The sequence below is a fragment of the Thalassophryne amazonica genome, chromosome 11, assembly GCF_902500255.1.
Source record: "Thalassophryne amazonica chromosome 11, fThaAma1.1, whole genome shotgun sequence".
In the NCBI taxonomy this organism is placed as follows: domain Eukaryota; kingdom Metazoa; phylum Chordata; class Actinopteri; order Batrachoidiformes; family Batrachoididae; genus Thalassophryne; species Thalassophryne amazonica.
This window is the reverse complement of record NC_047113.1, coordinates 11,719,552-11,741,677: the sequence shown is the minus strand read 5'-3', so window position 1 is coordinate 11,741,677 and position 22,126 is coordinate 11,719,552. Positions and strand designations below refer to the sequence as shown.

The 22,126-nt window shown below is 39.7% G+C and overlaps 1 protein-coding gene across 9 annotated transcripts in view; it reads right to left on the bottom strand.

Moving 5' to 3' along the window:
• The window catches only part of LOC117519628 (rho guanine nucleotide exchange factor 9), a 148,717-nt gene that overhangs the window by 39,574 nt on the left and 87,017 nt on the right, over window positions 1-22,126 (bottom strand). For 8 of the 9 annotated variants that reach the window (XM_034180901.1, XM_034180902.1, XM_034180899.1 and 5 more), the window contains 3 exons: window positions 20,022-20,111; window positions 18,791-18,991; window positions 1,921-2,100 (listed from right to left, as the gene is read on the bottom strand). In XM_034180901.1, coding sequence (XP_034036792.1) covers window positions 1,921-2,100; window positions 18,791-18,991; window positions 20,022-20,111 — 471 coding nt within the window. The remainder of the gene's footprint in view (window positions 1-1,920; window positions 2,101-18,790; window positions 18,992-20,021; window positions 20,112-22,126) is intronic. The other variant, XM_034180898.1, reaches the window with a different exon arrangement.

Here is a 22,126-nt window from a genome sequence, read left to right as displayed (position 1 = left end):
CACACACACACACACACACACACACACACACACACACACACACACACACAGGCCACTTGGCTATTATAATATAGATGTTTTTAGAACCTTACACCTAAACAGTTTTTTTTTTTTTTTGAAGAACTCAAGTTTTTATTTCCTTTTAATTATGTAATTTTTAATGTTAATTTACTGTCTTACTATTGATAAATTGTTTAAGTTCTTGTTATCACATACACACTAATATTATTATTATTATCATTATTATAATTATTACTGTCAGTATTATTATTACACTATGTAACAAATTTTTATTTTTGTTTTGTTCCTGGGTAAACAGTGTGTTTTCCTAACCTGTTATGCCTTAAATAAATAGAAAATAGCTGTTATTCCACAGAAACTTTGCTTCTGTGATCAGGACAATGATATTTTGAAATTTGTCTGTTTTCAAGAATATTCTCGATTCGCCTTCACTACTACTGAGTAGTCTTCTAGAATATTCTTTAACTGCTAGAACTGTCCAGAATTTTCTAGAAGTTTCCAGAATTATCTAGAAATTTCAAGAAACTTTTAGAACTTTCTAGAACGTAAAAAAAAATAAAATCAAAGTTTGTGCTGAATGTAGTCATTTTTCCATAGACTTTAGACATAAGCAGTTGAAATATAACACTTAGAAGCCAGGAACAAAAATTGTTTTACATAGTGTTATTATTTTATGTTTACTTCTATATTGTCATTTGATTTTTAAATGAACCACAATGGAATAAGTGTTTTCACTTTCTTGTGTCATCCATGTATTTTTAACATATTTACAATTACATTATGTACTTACATTGAACTTAATAAATAAAATCACACACTCACGCTTTTAATATATAGATGATTTACCCCCCCTTGTTGGATTGGCATGCGAGTCAAGAATGTAAATATCAGTGTCCACTGTTCAGTGTTGTTAGCTAATGTATGTAACTTCTCTAAAAATATTAGTCCTATCAACCTTCGATTTTGGCACCGTTCATCCTTGACCCAAAATACATAAGCATACCAAACGACAAATGTCAGCTCTCCCTGGTTTTTGCATTATCAAAGCCATACGCACACACACAGAGGCCACTTGGCTATTATAATATAGAAAAGTCTATTTCAGTTGATCAGCGTGGACCCTCTTTCTCTTAAAAGGCTTTACTGTATTCAGTGTCCCGGTTCTGCTGCCTGCTGCAGGATGCTGTATTTCTTCTTCTGCGTTTATCGTGAGAGCGTTACAGCACCACATATAGGTCTGGCATACACAGTGTTTTCAATGTCCCACAGCTGATATACAAAGTTATAAATATAGTTTCGGGAACTATATTTTTTTGTTCTGACTGGTTCAGTAACTTCAATTTTGGGGTGGGACCTAAAACTAGAAATGTTAAAATCTTGTTTCTGTTCGGAACAAACCAGTTGGAAAAAAATTCTGGTTCAAAGCCCTGTTGAAAATATGTTATGAATTCTGAAAAAACAGCACTAATCAATAGTCATTATTAGCCTGCATGAACAAATTTTTTTGCAAAATGTGAGAGGAACACTCAGTACAATTAAATGCACCTCCAATCTGTGAGACCTCCACCATGGGAGCAAATTTCACAAATTAATTTCTTTTAACATCTCTTGAGATCATGGAAGACCACACTGAATTTTGGAGGTGATCCGGATCTGGATTATGGCTCAGGATTTCACTTTATAGGCTTTTTAGGATTATGCCAAAACTACTTCATGGATTAGAAATGGTAAAATTAAAAGAAACCGTGTCATGAAAATGTGAATCATTTCATTATGGGAGCATGACAAAAAGCCTGTGGTCTTGGTAAGATCTACAAGACATAGCACATGTATTCAGGAAAGACCTCAACAAATGTTAACTTATGAAATTAGAAATTTAAAGAAACTTCCCCAACTCACGTGTTCTAAGAAGCAAGGTCCAATTTCAGAAAGATGAGGTTCCTCCGTGTTGTACTGTTTTTCCAGATCTCGAACAAAGCCCATTTGGAAGCGGTAGATGTCCTCGATGTTCCCAAAGATAACCTTCAGCTGGTCATCATTGAACATGTCCACACGCTTCCTGCACTGGCGCAGATAGCCCTGCAACAACCACGTTAAAACAGAGGTTAGTCTTCCATTCAGAGAACATTTTACAGGTTCCAACACAGTTCCAAACTGTTAGTTCTTAAACCATGAACAGCATTAGAAATGCACCATTAATCTTTTCTCATCGCTTTTTTTTTCATTTCTTTGTAAGAAACATGTTGAGTTATCAAATATACAGGAATCAAAATGAACGATGACTTTCTAAAACAACAACAAAAAATATTCAGTGTAGGTTGAACTGTGGCCCCAATTTGTCGGTTCAACTCTTGTGGTTAATTAAATGCCTCGAAGCTTTGCTGCTTGAGGGAATGATTTGCTGTAAGAGGTGATTTTTATTTCTCTCTCTCTTTTTTTTTACCATTCTGTACCACCCAAGTGACTATACACATGGTGAGGCCGTTTCTGTTTTTTTTAGACAGACAGTCACAAGTTTAACTTAAAACTTCTGTAAGACGACGGGTGAAAGATCGAAAGCATCGACTGATTGTCCCCTGAGCTGAGGACACATCACTCGTCCACAGACAGCACTAATAGCTTTAAAGTCATGCAGACACTTTTAAAGGTGACTTAAACCTCAGTTACAAGGGAATCATTTACGTCCAAACTCCAAATTTCTCAACCCTACAATGAAGTATGTCGTTTGAAAGTATTTATTGCAACTTTAAAATGTCAAATATTCCTGCACAGCAAAAACCTGTGGAGTGTTAAAATCCCAGAGTCAAATATTTCAAAGAACACGTTAACTCTCATTATAACACACAGTGTTCAAGTTGTTTCTCTCAGCACTGATTCAGCTCAGTACAAGTGTACTTTAACTCTCAAGGTAGGGTTTTACCTCGCAGCATGAGCTGAGTGAGCAATGAGAAAAAGCAGCTGCTGTGACCACATGCTGTGAGTTTTTAACGGTGGTACTATGACCTTGCTGTTGCCTCATGTTCAGAAGGTTTTTGGGATGAACCCAACCTCAGGCCTTTGTCAACTGTGTTCCTGTGAATAAGTGCTACACAATTACACTTTTAAATCAGAACAATGCTGAAGTACTCTCGACAGTGTTGACAATACTTTTTCAGTCTCATGTCATAAAGTCAGTGTTAGAAAGTTAACACTATGAAAGAATTTATAATTATTATCTCCACCAACAAAGTTGGAGGAGGTTATGTTTTCACCCGTTTGTTTGTTTCTCTGTTTATGAACAGCCTGGAGCCCACAGTTTTTCATATATTGTTATGATTTTTTTTACTGAAGATTCATATCCTGATAGACAAGAAATGATTAAATTTTCATGGTCACAGATCAAAGGTCAAAGTCAGGAAAAATTTTGGAAAATTGGAAAAATCCCTATCTTTAACATTGAATGAACTTTCAAAAATTTGTAACTGTCAAGAAAGATCAGCTTTCCTTCATATTTGAGAACGCTATGTAGGATGGCATCCTTTATCGACTGACAAAGTTTGATTCAGATCTGATCCAGATTTTGTGGCCATTTAAATTTAACACTGAAAACACCATTTAATGTATATTTTACAATATATTTTAATCAAACGTGCCCCAAACACTCTCATATTTGAAAGTGAAGTGCAGACTGGCACTCACTTGCCTGACAAAGTTTGATCCAGTGTCGCAGACCGGAGGGTCCCCCTAAAAAAATCTATCCCCCCTGATGACAAGGTTCATGGATTAACATCTCGTTTCTGCTTCCAACTGCACACCAGTCATCATCTATCTCAGCGAAAGACATCTGAAGCTTTTGTACGACAATAATTTCCACATAAATTCAGCATTATTTTGTCAAAAATCGGCAGAAGCGATCGTAGCGGCGCAGCTAAATGAGCTGCTAGCTGATGCTTTCACTGCACGTCGGACCTTTCAAAGTGTCACGGACTTTTGCCTTGTTTCTACTTAAAACTGACTTTAGAATGATTTAAAAAGTTTTACCTTCATCATCTGATGGTTAATAATCCCATTAATCCATCTGATTGATTTGGGTGAAGAGACTCCATCTCAGATGTGCTGCTGTGGTCCAAAATGATGCATGTGCAGATGCAAAACGCGGACCGATTTATAGGGGTGGACCGTTTGGTCTGCGACACCAGATCTGATCTGGACTGTGGATTTTGTGGACATTTGAATTTAATGTTGAAATGCCCATTTGGTGTACATTTTGCATTATATCTCAAACAAAAGTGCCTCAATCACTCTCATTTTTCTGCTATGGTTTCACCTACACCAACAAAATTGAATGGATGTTCCAATGTAAGGCCTCTTTGTTTATCTTCCAGTTATCAGTCGCAAACCAAGTACTAAAAAGCAATGACAAATTGTACATAGCAGAGATAAGCAATGTTCTGTGAAGTTATCGGGAAAAAAAAAATCAAAAACCGAAGAAGTTGACCCCCCCCACCCAACAACCTGACAACACCACAAAAACGTCCTTTCAAGTGCATGAACTGAATACATACTCTTGACATTTGATCACATCTAGCTTAGCTTATGAAAAGCCACTTCTAACAAGACTTTGACCTTGAAATTTTTCCAAGGCAAAATTTTGTGGAATTGGGTAGCGCAGTCTTGTTTGAGGGTGGGCGCTAAAGGATTAGAATATGATGCATATGTCGCAATAATCCTATATCCAGCAAGAGTTCTCCTCTGTCCCCATCAGAAACATGGCACTTTCTCTGAGTTTTTGGGCAAATTACATGGCAAAGAAAGTGAAAATGCAAAGAAATGTGACAATGTTGTGGAAAGTGGGCATGTAGCGGTTTGTTTATGACCTGGAGCTCAATCATGTCGAGGTGGTTGTGCAGGCAAGAGAACACAGCTACTCTGTCAAGGTGTGCAGGCTAACACTTACCAACACAACCTCTTCCATTTGCCTTGTCTTCCCTGCTCCACTGGGATCCCCAAAAAGCTGCACTTTTCGCGACTGCTTCGATGATTGAAGCCGAAAAACAAAACAGTACACCATCTGGCCGTCCTCCACTGAGACTGGACTGCAGGCAGGCCAGTCTAGTACGCGCACTCTTTTACTACGAAGCCACACTGTTGTAACAGATGCAGAATGTGGCTTGGCATTGTCTTGCTGAAATAAGCAGGGACGTCCCTGAAAAAGACGTTACTTGGATGGCAGCATGTGTTGCTCCAAAACCTGGATGTACCTTTCAGCATTGATGGTGTCATCACAGATGTGTAAGTTGCCCATGCCATGGGCACTAACACACCCCCATACCATCAGAGATGCTGGCTTTTGAACTTTGCACTGGTAACAATCTGGATGGTCTTTTTCCTCTTTTGTCCGGAGGGCACGACATCCATGATTTTCAAAAACAATTTGAAATGTGGACTCATCAGACCACAGCACACTTTTTCACTTTGTGTCTGTCCATTTCAAATGAGCTCAGGCCCAGAGAAGGCGGCAGTGTTTCTGGATGTTGTTGATGTTTGGCTTTTGCTTTACATGGTAGAGTTTTAACTTGCACTTGTAGATGCAGCGACAAACTGTGTTAACTGACAATGGTTTTCTGAAGTGTTCCTGAGCCCACGTGGTAAGAACCTTTACACAATGATGTCAGTTTTTAATGCAGTGCTGCCTGAGGGATCGAAGGTCACGGACATTCAATGCTGGTTTTTGGATTTGCCCCTTACATGTAGAAAGTTCTCCAGATTCTCTGAATCTTCTGATTATATTATGGACTGTAGATGATGGAATCCATAAATTCCTTAAAATTGAACATTGAGAAACATTCTTCTTAAAATATTGGACTATTTTTTCATGCAGTTGTTCACAAAGTGGTGATCCTTGCCCCATCTTTGCTTGTGAATGGCTGAGCCTTTTGGGGATGCTCCTTTTATACCCAATCATGACACACACAATTAGTGTCCTCAGTTCCCAAACTCTTATTGAGTGTTTTTAGAAAGAAAGATAATGTAACACAGTGGTAAACATACCACTGCCACAACTTTTTTGAAATGTGTTGCAGGCATCCATTTCAATGAGCAAATATTTGCACAAAAACAATAAAGTTTATCAGTTTGAACATTAAATATCTTGTCTTTGTGGTGTATTCAACTGAATACAACACAAAGGTTGAAGAGGATTTGGAAATCATTGTATTCTGATTTTATTTACATTTCACACAATGTCCCAACTTCACTGGAATTGGGGTTATAAGCTTTTAAGTGATATAAGCCTTGATTCACCTCTGTAGCCATAATGGGTATGGAAAAAGCCTGTATTTTTCAGATAATTCTGGTATATTTCCATGATTTCTTTGTGATGTCATCAGAACAACACTTATTCTATTATCTTACAATTAACTTACTGATTGTTATACAGTACATCCAGAAAGCATTCACAGCACTTCACTATTTCCACATTTATATGACAGTCTTATTCCGAATAAATTATTTTTTCCCCTCAAAATTCCACTGACAACACCCCATAATGACATGAAAAAAGTTATTTTGAAATTTTTGCAAATTGAAGAAATCACACATAGATAAATATTTGCACCCTGTGCTCAATACTTTGTTGATGCACCGCTGGCAGCAATCACAGCTTCAAGTCTTCTTGAATATGATGCCACAAACTTGGTGCATCTATCTTTGGGCAGTTTTGTCCATTCCTCTTTACAGCACCTCTCAAGCTCCATCAGGTTGGATGGGGAGCGTGAGTGCACAGCCATTTTCAGATCTCTCCAAAGATGTTCAATCGGATTCAGGTCTGGGCTCTGGCTGGGCCACTCAAGGACATTCACAGAGTTGTCCTGAAGCCACTCCTTTGATATCTTGGCTGTGTGTTTAGGGTCACTGTTCTGCTGAAAGATGAATCATCACCCCAGTCTGAGGTCAAGAGTGCTCTGGAGCAGGTTTTTATCCAGCATATCACTGTACATTGCTGCATTCATCTTTCCCTCAATCCTGACTAGTCTCCCAGTTCCTGCTGCTGAAAAACATCCCCACAGCATGATGCTGCCACCAACATGCTTCACTGTAGGGATGGTGCCTGGTTTCCTCCAAACATGACACCAGACACAATCAGACCAGAGAATTTTGTTTCTTGTGGTCTGAGGGTCCTTCAGGTGCATTTTGGCAAACTCCAAGTGGGCTACCATGTGCCTTTTACTAAGGAGTGGCTTCTGTCTGGCCACTCTACCATATAGGCTTGATTGGTGGATTGCTGCAGAGATGGTTGTCCTTCTGGAAGGTTCTCCTCTCTCCACACCTCTCTTTCCAAGGCCATTCTCCCGCAATAGACGGGTGGCCACCTCTCGGAAGAGTCCTGGCAGATCAGATCTTCTTCCATTTTTGGATAATGGAGGCCACTGTGCTCATTGGGACCTTCAAAGCAGCAGGGGTTTTTCTGTACCCTTCCCCAGATTTGTGCCTCAGGACAATCCTGTCTCGAAGGTCTACTGACAATTCCTTTGACTACATGCTTGGTTTGTGCTCTGACATGCACTGTCAACTGTGGAACCTTATACAGTATGTAGACAGGTGTGTGCCTTTGCTAATCATGTCCAATCAACTGAATTTACCCAAGGTGGACTCCAGTTAAGCTGCAGAAACATCTCAAGGATGATCAGTGGAAACCGGATGCACCAGAGCTCAATTTTGAGCTTCATGGAAAGGCTGTCAATAATTATGTACAAGTGATTTCTTAGTGATTTATTTTTAATAAATTTGCAAAATCTCATTAGGGCTATTGTGTGTAGAATTTTGAGGAAAAAAATTTTTTAATCCATCTTGGAATAAAGGTGCAACATAAAATGTGGAAAAAGAGAAGCGCTGTGAATTCTTTCTGGATGCACTGTAAGCTTTAAGTCATCCTTCTAGGTCTATTGGTTGAGGATTTATCTTGGAAAATGTATTTTTCAGACAATTATGACATCATCTCGACATCTCTATGACATTATCATACTGTAACTCACTATTTATTTACAAACAATTTACTGATTGACATAAACTTTACATACCTCTCGTTCTATGGATTGAGGAGATATCCTGGAAAATGTAGTTTTAGTATTATCTTTTTTGCCAATGATGACCTTTGACTGATCTGCACCACAAGTTAATCATCTGGAGACCATCGCCAAAGGAATATTTCTACTAAGTCTGGCGAAAATTTGCTCACCTGTTTCTGAGTTATATTGCACACGGACAGACAGACAGACATTCTTATAAGAATTTTATTATCTACATGTGTTTTAAGAATATTAAGCTCTCATTCAACCTTGAATGAGCTGTTGTGTGGCATTCAAAGCTAAACCATTGCTGTCTTACTTGATAAACATGTTTATTCCCTTGAAAAGGAACACTGCATGCAGACATAAGATTAACAGAAGGTTACAGAAGTGTGTTTTGATGCACATCTCAACTCTGTGAGTAGTAGTATAAGACAAATAGGGTCGGCTCTCAACAGCTGACTGAGCACTTCTTTGTAACATCCTGGTGTGTCCATGTTGCTTTGTAACTGCTCCTCTCGTACGAGATTCGATTCAATCTTTTTGTGTGTTTCTGACGGGACTCCGGTCTGTTCTTTTAATTTATAATTATTTTAAGAGACATGAGTGATTACAATACTCTGCGCTACCGCTGGCATGCACAGAAAACAAAGTCATAGGGTTGAAAACTAGACTGTTTATTTATTGATTTAGCTTTATTGTGGCAATCCCCCAGTTGTGAGGAAGAGCGTCTTTTGATCAATTTATCAAAGAATTTGATAAACCAAACCAAACCAAAATGTTTCATATGGGAATGACATGGAAGGAGCTGTGTTTGTTTTGGGGTTCAAAACTATAAAATTATATATATATATATATATATATATATATATATATATATATATATATATATATATAGTGGACCATCCCTACATGACATCAGCAATTGGTTTTCAATAGAGACCCAGAACAGTCGAAATGACACCTGTGTCTGGGCGTTGCCATGTTGACAGCCTGACAGCCCTGCCTGCATTGATTCACAATGAACTCATTAATGCATAAAGTTGTGGAGTGTGGGTGGCTCAGCGTGTGATGAAAAAAGCCTAAACACCTCGCTTAACCCTCTGGGGCCGACGCCGTCGTATACGACGGCTAAGACCAAGGTTTACTAACTTTTATATGACATGAGATAGAAACTTACTTTTTTTTTTTGCTGAAACGTTACCTCCGTGGACTTTGGAGCCAGCCATCAGCCATCTTTGTACTCTTCATAGAAGGTGTGTGATGATGTGCGCAATGTGAGTGTCCAATCGGAATTGGTTCAACGTCACATGGTTTTCTAAAATCCAATCATAGGGCAGATTTACCACACGTCAAAAGCCAAAGATCGTTTTCAGGAGTGATATGTTACTAGTTGGCCCATTTGAATAGCCCCCTGGGTGCTCCAATGAGTACATCCAGTGCGCCCTGTGCCATTACGCACAGCAATCAGTGAAAGCAGACGGAGAGCCTCTGATGATAATCTCACGTGCTCAAACAAAAAGTGTAACTATCAGGATTGCTCCACTAGTTTGCATGTGAATGTTACTGGCTAACTCTGTTGCTTTCTCTGCCTAAACCACTGTTTACCATATCAATGGACAAAAAATGCATAGACCATTTTGTATATATTGTTCAAAATGTGCATTTGTGTTTATTGTTTGAACCTTTTTGTTGTACAGTCTTTCACACAAGACCTCAAATTACCTTTATAACGTGTCAAAACAGTTGTTCTTTATAGTTTGCTGTGTGTTTTGAATAAATGTGTGTGGAAAATTATTTCCCACTTTACTTTTTTCTTTCTTATTTTTGATTATAAACCTTTATTACACTTATAAAACACAACAAAAGCATATATATTCTGAAAGCACAGATTGTCCTGAAAAAAGAGACATAAAACTTGATTGTGGGATGCAGGGAGAGCTGTTAACAGCAATAACAAAACATTTATGCCAGGCGAGTGAGCTGTCCAAAAAATGCCCTCGGGCCTGAGAGGGTTAAAGTCTAAAACACCAGCTAACAGGGTAGCCTCAGTTCGAGCGTTTATTAAATCATACTTTTGGGGACTATGCAGTGGTTCTCCTCAATACATGACTTACTATGGCATGGACAGTAAAAGTTATGAGCCACGTATTTCTTTAGTAATCATGCACTAAGGGGACCTAACGAATCAGGCTACTGACAGCTGCTAAAAGTGCTAACATGTTAGCTTACAACGTTACATAACACGATAGTTTTGCTCATTGTGAATATTACAACAAGGGACGTCTCAGATGATCTGTCTGGACATTTCACCGCACAACAAGCCGTATTATTCCAGTTGTTTGTCATAAAATACTTCAAACAGACACAACAACAATAACAACACAAGTGAGAGGCTTCGTATTAGGGATCCATAATACATATTTTTTCACTTCCAATCTGATCCCAATAACCGAATTTGGATATCTGCCGATACCGATACCTTTCCGATCCAATACCAGAGCTCTGCTTGCTTTAATATTATTATTATCATGATTGTTGATTTTATGAGGATTTTCTTAAAAAGAGACCTGAAAGTTCAGATACAATTTGCCAGAAGGTGTATCAAAGATGAAAGCCTAGATTTGTTGTTTTGGTAAAAGAATTAAATACTTTTATTTTTATGGACTTTTATAGCCTGAAAGAGAAAAGACAACACTCTCTCTCTCTTTCTCAATTTTCACTTTCAAAGGAGCTTTATTGACATGGGAAACATTACATTGTCAACGCAAGTGTTAAGAGTAAAAATGAAAAATTAAGTCCTCTCTGTCTCTCTCTCGCTCTCTGTCTGTCTCTTTCCCCCTCTATCTATCTGTCTCTATTTCTCAATTTTCAGTTTCAATGGAGCTTTACTGACATGGCAGACATGTTTTCATTGTAAAAGCAAGTGTTAAGAGTAAAAATTAAGTCCTCTTTTTCTCTCTCTCTCTCATTCACTCTCTCCCTCTCTGGCTCTCTCACTCTCTCTCTCGTTGTTTTCCTGCTGAAGACAGTGGGAACCTTTTAGAAAAACGAAGCCTTTCAACTGTAAAATAAGCTGTAAATTTTGAAATGTATCACCAGCGATGCTCATGCGACGAATTCTGAATTAATACTGAAGGATTTTATGGCCCGGTCCCACTGGCGTTTAGGATGATTTGCGTATGAATTGCGCACAGAATTGGAATTCGCTAAACATCCGCAATATCCGTGAAACATACTTGTACGAGTCGGCCAACAACACGTCCGCAATTATCTGCAGAGGCACGTTTTTCCATTGCCAGGATTTTTAAGCTGCACAAAATTTGGCTGCGGATGACATCCGCCTTACATACTCAATACATAATCGATCTATGCATTGTATATCCGCCGTTATCTGCTGATATCCGCAACTGACAGGGAATTGTGGCTTGGCAGCAGACTGCGACAGTGTGTAAAGCTGATATACAGCGTGCCTATCACGCCCACATCACAAATTAAAATAAGTTGTAGCAACTGCATACAGAGTGGCCATGAATAAAGCCGTTATATTATGTCAGCTTTGCATCTGATTTGTGGACAATTTGCAAATGCACAACAAACACTCCACATAAACCCAACGTACCATGGCAGACATCGACATACCTGCCAGTCAGTGCCAGTCCAGCTGTGGAAACGTACAGATGTAGTCATGGATCCCCCAAAACGCCATCCATCAACATAAAGGCGCACTGACACGAGCATGTTTTGCTTCACGCAACAGCACAACCTGTTTCCTGACGACCCCCCCTGCTGTGTTCACAGCTGGACGCGGTTCTTTGTTCTACGAGCTGCTATGCACTCTGCGCTGGATGCTGCGTATATAAAATAATTATTTTGTGGAGGATTAATCATGTTTTCTGCAATTTCGCTGTTAAAAATGGCTCTAATCACTTCCTGAATCACAGAGGAGGCTGCAGCCCGAGCCGTTCGTGCGCGTGCCTAACGAGCTGCAGAAAGCATTTTGAGCTGTCTAAAAAGGTAATTATTTGACTTGTTTACATTGTCAAGGCTTGAAAAAACAGTTGCGTGTTTTCTCCTTCTTGTCTGCAGCTGTTACAGTATTTATTCCTGTTTATAACAGATTTAACTTCTTGTTATAATCGTTCAGATGAGCTTCACTCTGATGCATTCCGTTGATGTCAGCACTCGCCTTGTTCACTGCTTGTTTACTACAATCAACTTGTCCAAATCCAGCAATTGCTGGCTGTATTGTTGGTGTGAACAGTGATGCTGAAAGGCCCGAGTGCACTTCATTTATGACCGCAATGCAGATGCCGTGCATGTGCAACACGTGCGCAATGCATTGTCAATACATCTGTAATACCTCTTTGATAATCGCAATGTGTGCGATCCGTTTGCTCAATACATGCGTTATACATATGTGACTGTCATATATTCGCTGTACATTATTAATATATCCATAATTTATACTGAGACATCTGTCATTTTTGGCCACTTTTGTTGCGGACAACAACGAATACCCAACATTTGTATACTCAATTCATGCGCAATTAATCCCCTCCACCAGTTGGTCCGGGCCTTTAATGGATATTTCAGCGGACAGAATCTCTGTTCGGCTGTCCTCCTCAACTGCGATCTGAGCTGGTGTTTCAAAGCGTTTCGCAGCCTCTGGATGTTGAAGCGTCTAACTTTTCAGCACAAATTTTCAGCAACAATTCAGTTCATTTTTTGGAAAATCCGTGCTCGACGAACAGACAATTTGAACCCGAGAGCCGGGTGGAAAATTTGCCGCTACCCTCACCTTCAAACACTGCGGAAGAGAGCTCTCTCAAACAGCTCGGCTCCAGAAACCTCCCCTCTCCCCTCCTCACCTCGGCAGGAAACAAAGCAGAGAGCAGCAGCAGCAGTTGAGAGGATTCACAGTGGCTCTTCTCAAGTATCAGAAAATGTCGCGGGTTGGATCGGTATTTTCTGATACATGTACCACCAGCATGGACTCCCAAAATATCCCAAAATTTCCTGTATAATTTCCTGTATTGTCTATAGTATCAGTAGCATGGCCCAAGCAGAGGGTCACCCCTGTCACCTATGTGCTTGCTCTAGAGGTTGGTAAGGTTAGACATTACTAGTGTGAAGCGCCTTGAGACAACTCTGTTGTGATTTGGTGCTATATAAATAAAAATAAATTGAATTAAATTGAAATCAAAAATTTCAAAATGCAGGCACCCACTGATGTAACTGACAGAGTTTAGATTTGTTACTCTAGGGCCATGATATGATAATATGCATATTACCAACCTATAACAAGGACTTGCATCAAGTTTCAAACTCCTACAAAAATGTGAGAGGAGTTGATTTCAGAACGCTTATACCCTTTTTGGGACAGACGGACAGACGGATGGAACTCGCCGTGACATAATGCTCCTTCGGGCCTTCGTCCAGCGGGCAATAAACAGTTTATAGTACAACAGTATGTGCCCATATAACATTTCTTTGTTTCTTGTTAGAAAAGCACTGGAGGTTTATCTTCAGTCCAGCAGTTTCATCACCCCTCCCCCCAAAAACAAACAAACAAACAACCATCCATCCATCCATTTTCTTCTGCTTTATCCGGAGTCGGGTCGCGGGGGCAGCAGCTCAAGCAAAGCCGCCCAGACCTCCCGATCCACACACACCTCCCCCAGCTCCTCCGGGGGAACCCCAAGGCATTCCCAAGCCAGCCGAGAGATGTAGTCCCTCCAGCGTGTCCTGGGTCTTCCCCGGGGCCTCCTCCCAGTGGGACGTGCCCGGAACACCTCTCCAGCGAGCTGTCCAGGGGGCATCCGGAAAAGATGCCCGAGCCACCTCAACTGACTCCTTTCAACATGGAGGAGCAGCGGCTCGACTCCGAGCTCCTCCCGAGTGACCGAGCTCCTCACCCTATCTCAAAGGGAGCGCCCAGCCACCCTGCGGAGGAAACTCATCTCGGCCGCTTGTACTCGCGATCTCGTTCTTTCGGTCATGAGCCAAATCTCATGACCATAGGTGAGGATCGGAATGTAGATCGATTGGTAAATCGAGAGCTTTGCCCCCCTACTCAGCTCTCTCTTCACCACGACAGTCCGATACAGTGACCGCATCACTGCAGATGCTGCACCGATCCGTCTATCGATCTCACACTCCATCCGTCCCTCACTCGTGAACAAGACAACAAATTAATAAAAATAACAATAACAACATGCTGACACTGGGTTTGTTTCTATGACAAAACTACAACAGCTTTTGTGTCTCATTTGTGATATCTCTGGTGTAGTATGTCGTACAGCTCAGCTAGTGGTCTTCAATATATGGCGTCTCTTCGAGTGACGTAAAAATACTTTTTTATGTTATGCGAGGGCTGAGGAGTGTGAAATCTGAAATACAGTGCTCTTCGAAAACTCAGTATGCATTTAAGATACTGGTATGGACAGTGGCAAATAAAATAAAATATAATCAACAGTAATAACAGCTGTAGCAGCTCATTGGAGCTATTCTGTTTTCTGCCATGATGAAAATGTCTAAGAATCTGGTGTATATTTCAACACCGCATGCCGAGACTATGATGGTTTCAGAGATTAAAACTCACGAGGTGTGCGAGTGTTGTGGTTCACTGAATGGGATACACTGTACACTAACTGCACATCAGATTCCTTCTAGCCTCATCCTGGTGTCTTCATGGATCTGTAACTGATGCAGTATCCACTGGAGATGCACCATTTAGTTTGATTAAATCTTAGTCAACGCGTCTCTTGGCAGCATTCCTTGCTCAGTCGATTTCTTCCTCTTGCTCTTTCTGTCCCTCGTCAGCTCATCCCCTCTCTACACTGTGATGTTTTTATTTTTCTGTTTGAGTGTAGAACAGCTGTTACATTATATATTATTAACACTGAAGCTTATATCAAGTCAAATCTGGGAACATGCACTAGTGCCATGCTTTGCCGCATCCCACATACCACAAACTCCATATTGTCCTGGATGGCAACCACCCAGGCAGACAACCAGGCCATCCTCACCGCTTGAAAATAGCTATCTATCTGCTACAGCCAGGGCACTCAGGCACTTGCATGCTGGATCATGGCCAGAGAAATGCGCCACAACACCACAATGTTGCAAGTCATCCACACATGAGTCTCCCTAGGTAACCATGCCCTTGAAACAAAGCGGTACCTATGGATTCATTGAGAAAACCAAAGACATTCAGTCACTGTCTAACAATGGCATTCATGTCTTAAGCTTATGGACTCTTCAGGCCCCTAGACAGAGGCATGTGTTGGTGCTGCTATCTTTGTAAGGGAATGATTGTCCAAATCTTATATGCATCATTAAATATGTATTTGGGGTCAATCCTGAATGTACAAAAGCAGCTAGTTATAGTCAAAAATGCATATGCACTTCATAAACCAATGCTACTTTGCCAAAAAAAAAAAACCAAACAAACAAAAAAAAAAACTGGCAAACTATGTAAAAATACTTAATCTCAATGCCAGTGTACAAAGAAGCATTGGCTAAATTCCACTTTGACAGTGATGATGGAGCTGTTCCATCATGGATGTCCAGTTGGTGCATGTAGGAATGTGGCTACTTGGTGGACATGGATATACGTCATGTGTCAGTATCTATTTGCGACAAACACAATGCACCATCCTAATGCTGTACAAGGCACGCACATATTTCATGTCTGTTGAAGTCATTCTCATGTGGTACTGCTTTTCATCTTGAGCTGTCAGTTTTTGTTATGATACATTATAAGATTCTGTGATATGTGTAACACCAGTCATATATACTCGTGAGGAGTTCATTTTATCTTAAACTGTGCATTATTCCATTTACGATGCTGATAAATAGCACTCAGTTCATTTGTCTTGATTTATGACATCAAATCAAAAATTCTTTGCCAGAGGTCACACACCTTCTAGACTCTGTCATTCTGTTTGTTTATTTTTGTACATAAGAACTCAAGAAACAGACCGTTTTCAGCATTTATGAACAAATGGGCCTCAGGTGAAGGACGAGCTGATTAAAGTTTGCTGCTGTTCTGATGCTCAAACATTTCCTTTTATCCATTTCTATAACATTATAGGACAAGTTTTCCATTAAATTCTTCTTTTGCTTTCTTACATCATCAAGCACTGTAATCAAACATCTCAACTATTATTTCACAGACGTGATCGAAGAGAGATCTGCCGTCTATATTGAGGTATGTGTGTAAGTTCTCAATCATCCTGGTCATAGTCCTCTCTGGAACTTGAAAAAGGGCAACTGGACTTCTTTAAGTTTATTGAAGACATGTCACCTCTCATCCAAAAGGCTTCTTCAGTTCTTAAAACCAGAAGGTGGAGAGTCCCATATATAGTGTGTCTGTGATCAAAGTTATATGCATGCATGCATGAGCGCTCGCGCACACACACTAACACACACGCAGTGCTTTGGTCTTTTGTGCATTCTGCTGCAAGCAGGTGTTTTTATACTTACACACCTACAAACAGAGACAGTGGCGGAAGACAGCAAATGCACTACACTTTCCACTCATGGTAATGGTGACATGACACTTAACTAAAATGACTAAACCAAGTGAACTACAAAGACACAATGAATCAATAATACTAACAACACTGTTAAACTAACATGAACCACAATAACAACATTTAAAATCCCCCCCCCCAAAAAAATTAAATTAAAAGGCAGGGAGTCTGAGGGGGCGGAGCTCCCCCAGAAGCTGAAAGGCAAAAAAATACACAAATAAATAATAAAAAAAAAAATAATAAAATGAAATAAAAGGCAGGGGGTCTGAGGGAGCAAAAAAGTCTGAAGGACCTAAATGACTTGCGGAGGTGTTCTGTTTTGCACCAAGGGTGCAAGGGAGCAGCCTAAGGGACTTACTATGACTTGTCTGGAGCCAAACAACTGTGCAATTGACAAATAAGTGTATGAGCATTTTCATTTACTTACATGTGTCATCTTTTTAATAATAATAAAATAAACTAAAACTTTTCAAAAATGTCAGACTTGCATTCAAACCAAATTTGTGTGAAAGTTTATAATAATTGCTAATAATACCGCATTTGATATACCTCGTGAATAGGAAACTGAAACTCAAAATCATTTTAGAACTCTGCAGATTAAATGTGCAAAGTGAGCAAAACAGTCACACCTGCCTGCACGTGTGCTCTGCTGCCCTTTTGGGAACAACAAATGCTTGTAAAGAAACACATAGCTAATTTAAGCGACAAAAATAAATAAATAAATAAATAAATAAATAAATAAATAAAAATAAAAGGTGCACTGTTCAATGTTTGACTAGCATGTTGCCAACGGGGATCCATGGTTCTAGATTGGGTAGTGTTTATAAAATAGGAAGCTGACATTTTTCAAGGGTGGGAATAAATTATCAAAGTTTCTATAATGATTCATGGTGATATTGTCTATTGTTCACTGTCGTTACCTAATATCACTAATTTCTTCAAAAATATTAGTCCTATCAAGTTTCCGTTTTTGCGGTATTCATCCTTGACCCAAAATACATACACATACCAAATGGCAAATGTCAGCTCTCCACAGTTTCTCCGTGATCAAAGTTACACACACGCATGCATGCATACACGTACACAGAGGCACTTCGTTTTTAGCATATAGACTGGATCAAGAATTACAAAAGGAATGTTTTATAGTTTCGGCAGCAAATCGTTGAGCATAATAACACTGAAACAGCATGGTTTCTTGACTTAATACTGTAAATAAGCACTTGAATCCATGTTTAACTCTGACATCATTTGGGGAAGCTGAATTTGAGAAAAACAGAGTAGGACATCTGACTGGTGGCATTGTCACTGTTTATCACTCATCACTGATTAATATCTGGTTTGGAAGAGGTTAGAACAAAGTATCTTTGGTCTTTGGAAGAGAGTGAGTATTCATAAACACAGTGGAGTATTCAACAAAAACTGATGGCCAACAAAACTCTAAACACGTTTGCCTTTTTGTCTGGTTTTATTTATGCACTTTAACAAAATTATGAAAATTCTGACTAGATTGTGTGGTTGCAATTACCACTCTATACAGCTGACATATTGAGGTTTTGTGCCTCATAAAGTACTTATCTTGACAGTTATTAAATAGGGAAATCATGCCAGAAACAAACAAACAAAAAAAATACTTAATACTTCAATTTGTCCTGTCTGATACATTTCTACAACGGCGTTTTAGGGCGACATTGAATTTCTTTTTTTAGACTTCGAGAATAAAGTCATAATATTACGAGAATAAAGTTGTAATTTTAAGACTTTGAGAATAAAGTCGTAATATTACGAGAATAAAGTCGTAATTTTATGAGAAAAACGTCGTAATTTTCCGAGAATAAAGTCATAATTTTACGAGAATAAAGTCATAATATTACGAGAATAAAGTCATAATATAATATTTCAACTTTTTTCTTGTAATATTACGACTTTTTTCTCGTAAAATTATGACTTTATTTTCGTAATATTACAACTTTTTCTCGTTATATTACGACTTTATTCTCATAATATTACAACTTTTTTCTCATAATTACAACTTTATTCTCGAAGTCCAAAAAAAAAAAAAAAAAGAAATTCAATGTGGCCCTAAAACTCCGTCATACAATTCCTATTCCTGCTGTATTAAAACCTTTCCTCTGGAACTGCAATCTGCATGTGTGCATGCTAGTAAAGACGTGCACGTGTTCCTACCTCACAGATGTCCTTCAGGTGTTTAATGTAGTGTCTCTCTGTGCTCATGATCTCATTGATGACGTTGGCTCTCATCTGATCTCGATTCTGGAGGGGTGAGCCCAGGCACAGGCAGTCGTTGGTCGGGTCCAGGTGCCCATTCTGCACCTCGCTGGTCCCCTCCACTGGCTCCGCTCCCCCGTCTTCCTGGTTCACCCACAGCTGAGGACAGCCACAAACATGCACGTAAATACAATCCCAGTCATGTGCACCGCCAGTAGAAAAAGGGAAAAATTGTTGGGGAAAAAATGAATTTGATGGAAAAACAGCATTGGTGAATATACTTGTATAAGGTTTACATATTCAAAATAGTTACCATCTCAGTGGTGCCACACATTCTTCAGCTTGAGCATAAATACACACGGCTCACATGTACTCTTTGTGTACACACGTGTAATCACATACATGAACAGGCACAGAGCTCCAATTAATGGGGGTTGTTGTTTGAGCAGTGAGGAAGGCTCTTAGTCCAGCATGTCAGAAAGGTGACGGACGCTGCCAAACACTCCAGAGTATAAAAGAGCTCTTTCTGAGACTGGTGCCCAGAGGATGTTCAATGCCAAGCCTTTGCTCAGTGTGTGCCTCAAAAATCTCCTCTCTGCACACATGCACACACACAAACACACACATATCTATATGCATGGCGTATTCCGCTCTCGCTCATAGAAAGGGCAATGTGAGTGTGGTTTCAGATGCCCAGCAGCCAAGACCTGATGACACACAGTTTCCCAAGAGAACATCAAAGAACCATCGAGGTAGAATGCCAAACACAAGATGAGAAATGTAGCACCACAGACAAGCAGAACGACGGGTGAGAGAGCACTCAGTGCAGACGACAACGAGTACCGCAGTGTTAAGACTGAGAAATAGTCAGAGTCAATAGTAAAAAGAGTATAAAAACATTAATCCATATTAACTGCAACACCTGTAAATATTAACAGGAATAATCAGTCCAGTAGTTATGTATGAGCAAATTTATGTAATTTAAAAAAAAGGAATTTGAGATGACTTTCAAAGATATATTTACTCTTGACTCCACAGTTCTGCCTCGTTATTGACACTGTAGAGGATGATGTGAAACATTATGGCAACGCTGATGTTGGGTAATGCCAGGGGTACGTTGCTAGGACAAACTGGAGCGGGCAGGTGGGTGGACAGGCTTTGATGGGTGGATGAAGCCGGGAAAACGCACCTTTGATGTGGTGTTTTGGAACCGTGGAGTTGCTATGGGGTTGATATAGAAAACCTGTTTTGTTTGGGGCTGAGGAGGGTGAGGTTCCACCTTGGAGAGAGAGAGAGAGAACGACAGCACAGAAAGATACTGTTTGGTGGACAGTCAGTCAGCCTGTCTGCCCTGCTCTCTCAGGAGTGACTATGGAAGGGTGGACAGGTGGGAATGGTTGTGGGGGGTGTTTGGAGATACTTCTGATGTGGAAAACCTTTAAATAAATGAAACTCCAGTACCTTTCGAAAGTATTCTTCCCCATTGGTGCTTTCCCTATATATACTTTTTTGCATTACAACCCAAAATTTAACTGGATTTCTACTTGGATTTAATACAATGGACCTGCACAAAATAGGCCTAATCCAAATTAATGAAGTCAAATGGAAGGGGACAAACAAAAGCAAAAAAAATAAAAATAAAAATAAAAAATTCTTAAGAAATGGGTCAGGGACCCTGAAGTTCTTTCGACAAAGACTAATTTGTTGCCAAATATGGGGAAAGTAGCATTAATGACTTAAGGTCAATGAAAATCTTTGTGGTGGTAGACTGATTCAACAAATCTGTCGGTAGAATTAAGGAAAAAATTACAAAGGAGGTTTTCAACGATAAATTGAGAAGTGCGCAAACTATCGCTTTTGGGGGCCCTTGAATGATTCAAGGACAATTACATTTATTTATTTATTTTTGTCTGTAGACAACCTACCAAAGAATCTTTATGTGAAAATAGGGAACAGGTTATTGAACATTTTTTTTTTCCTGCAATAAAATGAAAAGTGCAAAAAATTTCATTTTTGGCCAGACTGGGGGCCCTGGTGGGGATGGGGCACAGATTTAATCATCAATCAGAAACTGAATTTACCTTGAACAGGTGGCCCAAGGAATGTCTGTACCAAATTTGAGAAACATTAATTGAAAGTTTTTGAGAAAATCAGCATCACTCCTCCCCCGCCCACCCCAGATAGTTCAATAGTCATTGAGTCGAAGACTCTATATGCACATTTAATCCTCAAGTAACCAACCTAAATGATCCCATATAACTTTCCATAAGTCTTGTCACACCAGTGAGACAATTCCAAGTACAGTTGTCTGCAAAGGTTTGGGCACCCCGATAATTTTAATGATTTTCCTTTATAAATCATTGGTTGTCTGGATCAGAAATTTCAGTTAAATATATCAAATAGCAGACAAAGACACTGATATTTGAGAAGTGAAATGAAGTTTCTAGTATTTACAGAAAGCGTGCAATAATTCTTTAAACAAAATTAGGCAGGTGCATAAATTTGGGCACCCCAACAGAAAAAATACATCACTATTTAGTAGATCCTCCTTTTGCAGAAATAACAGCCTCTAAATGCTTCCTATAGCTTCCAATGAGAGTCTGGATTCTGGTTGAAGATATTTTGGACCATTTTTCTCTGCAAAACATCTCAGGTTTGTTGGTTTCCGAGCATGGACGGCCTGCTTAAAATCACACCACAGATTTTCAACAATATTCAGGTCTGTGGACTGAGATGGCCATTCCAGAACATTGTACTTGTTCATCTGCATGAACGCCTTAGCTGATTTTGAGCAGTGTTTAGGGTTGTTGTCTTGTTGAAAGATCCAGCCCTGGTGCAACTTCCACTCTGTCACTGATTCCTGAACACTGTTCTCAAGAATCTGCTGATATTGACTGGAATCGATGTGACCCTCCACTTTAACAAAATTCCCAGTACCTGCACTGGCCACACAGCCCCAGCAAGTGTTTTTTCTTGGAATGCTGTGTTCTTTTTCCCCTTGTTATGTCCAAATAACTCAATTTTAGTTTCATCAGTCCACAGCACCTTATTCTGAAATGAAGCTGGCTTGTCCAAATGTGCTTTAGCATACCTCAAATAAGTCAGTTTGTGGTGTGTACACATGAAAGGCTTCGTCTGCATTACAGCATCATACAGCATCTCTTTATGCAAAGTTCGCTGTATAGTTGAACAATGCACAGAGACACTGTCTGCAGCAAGATCATGTTGTAGGTCTTTGGAGCAGGTCTGTGGGTTGACTATGACTGTATTCATCATCCTTCACTTCATCTTACC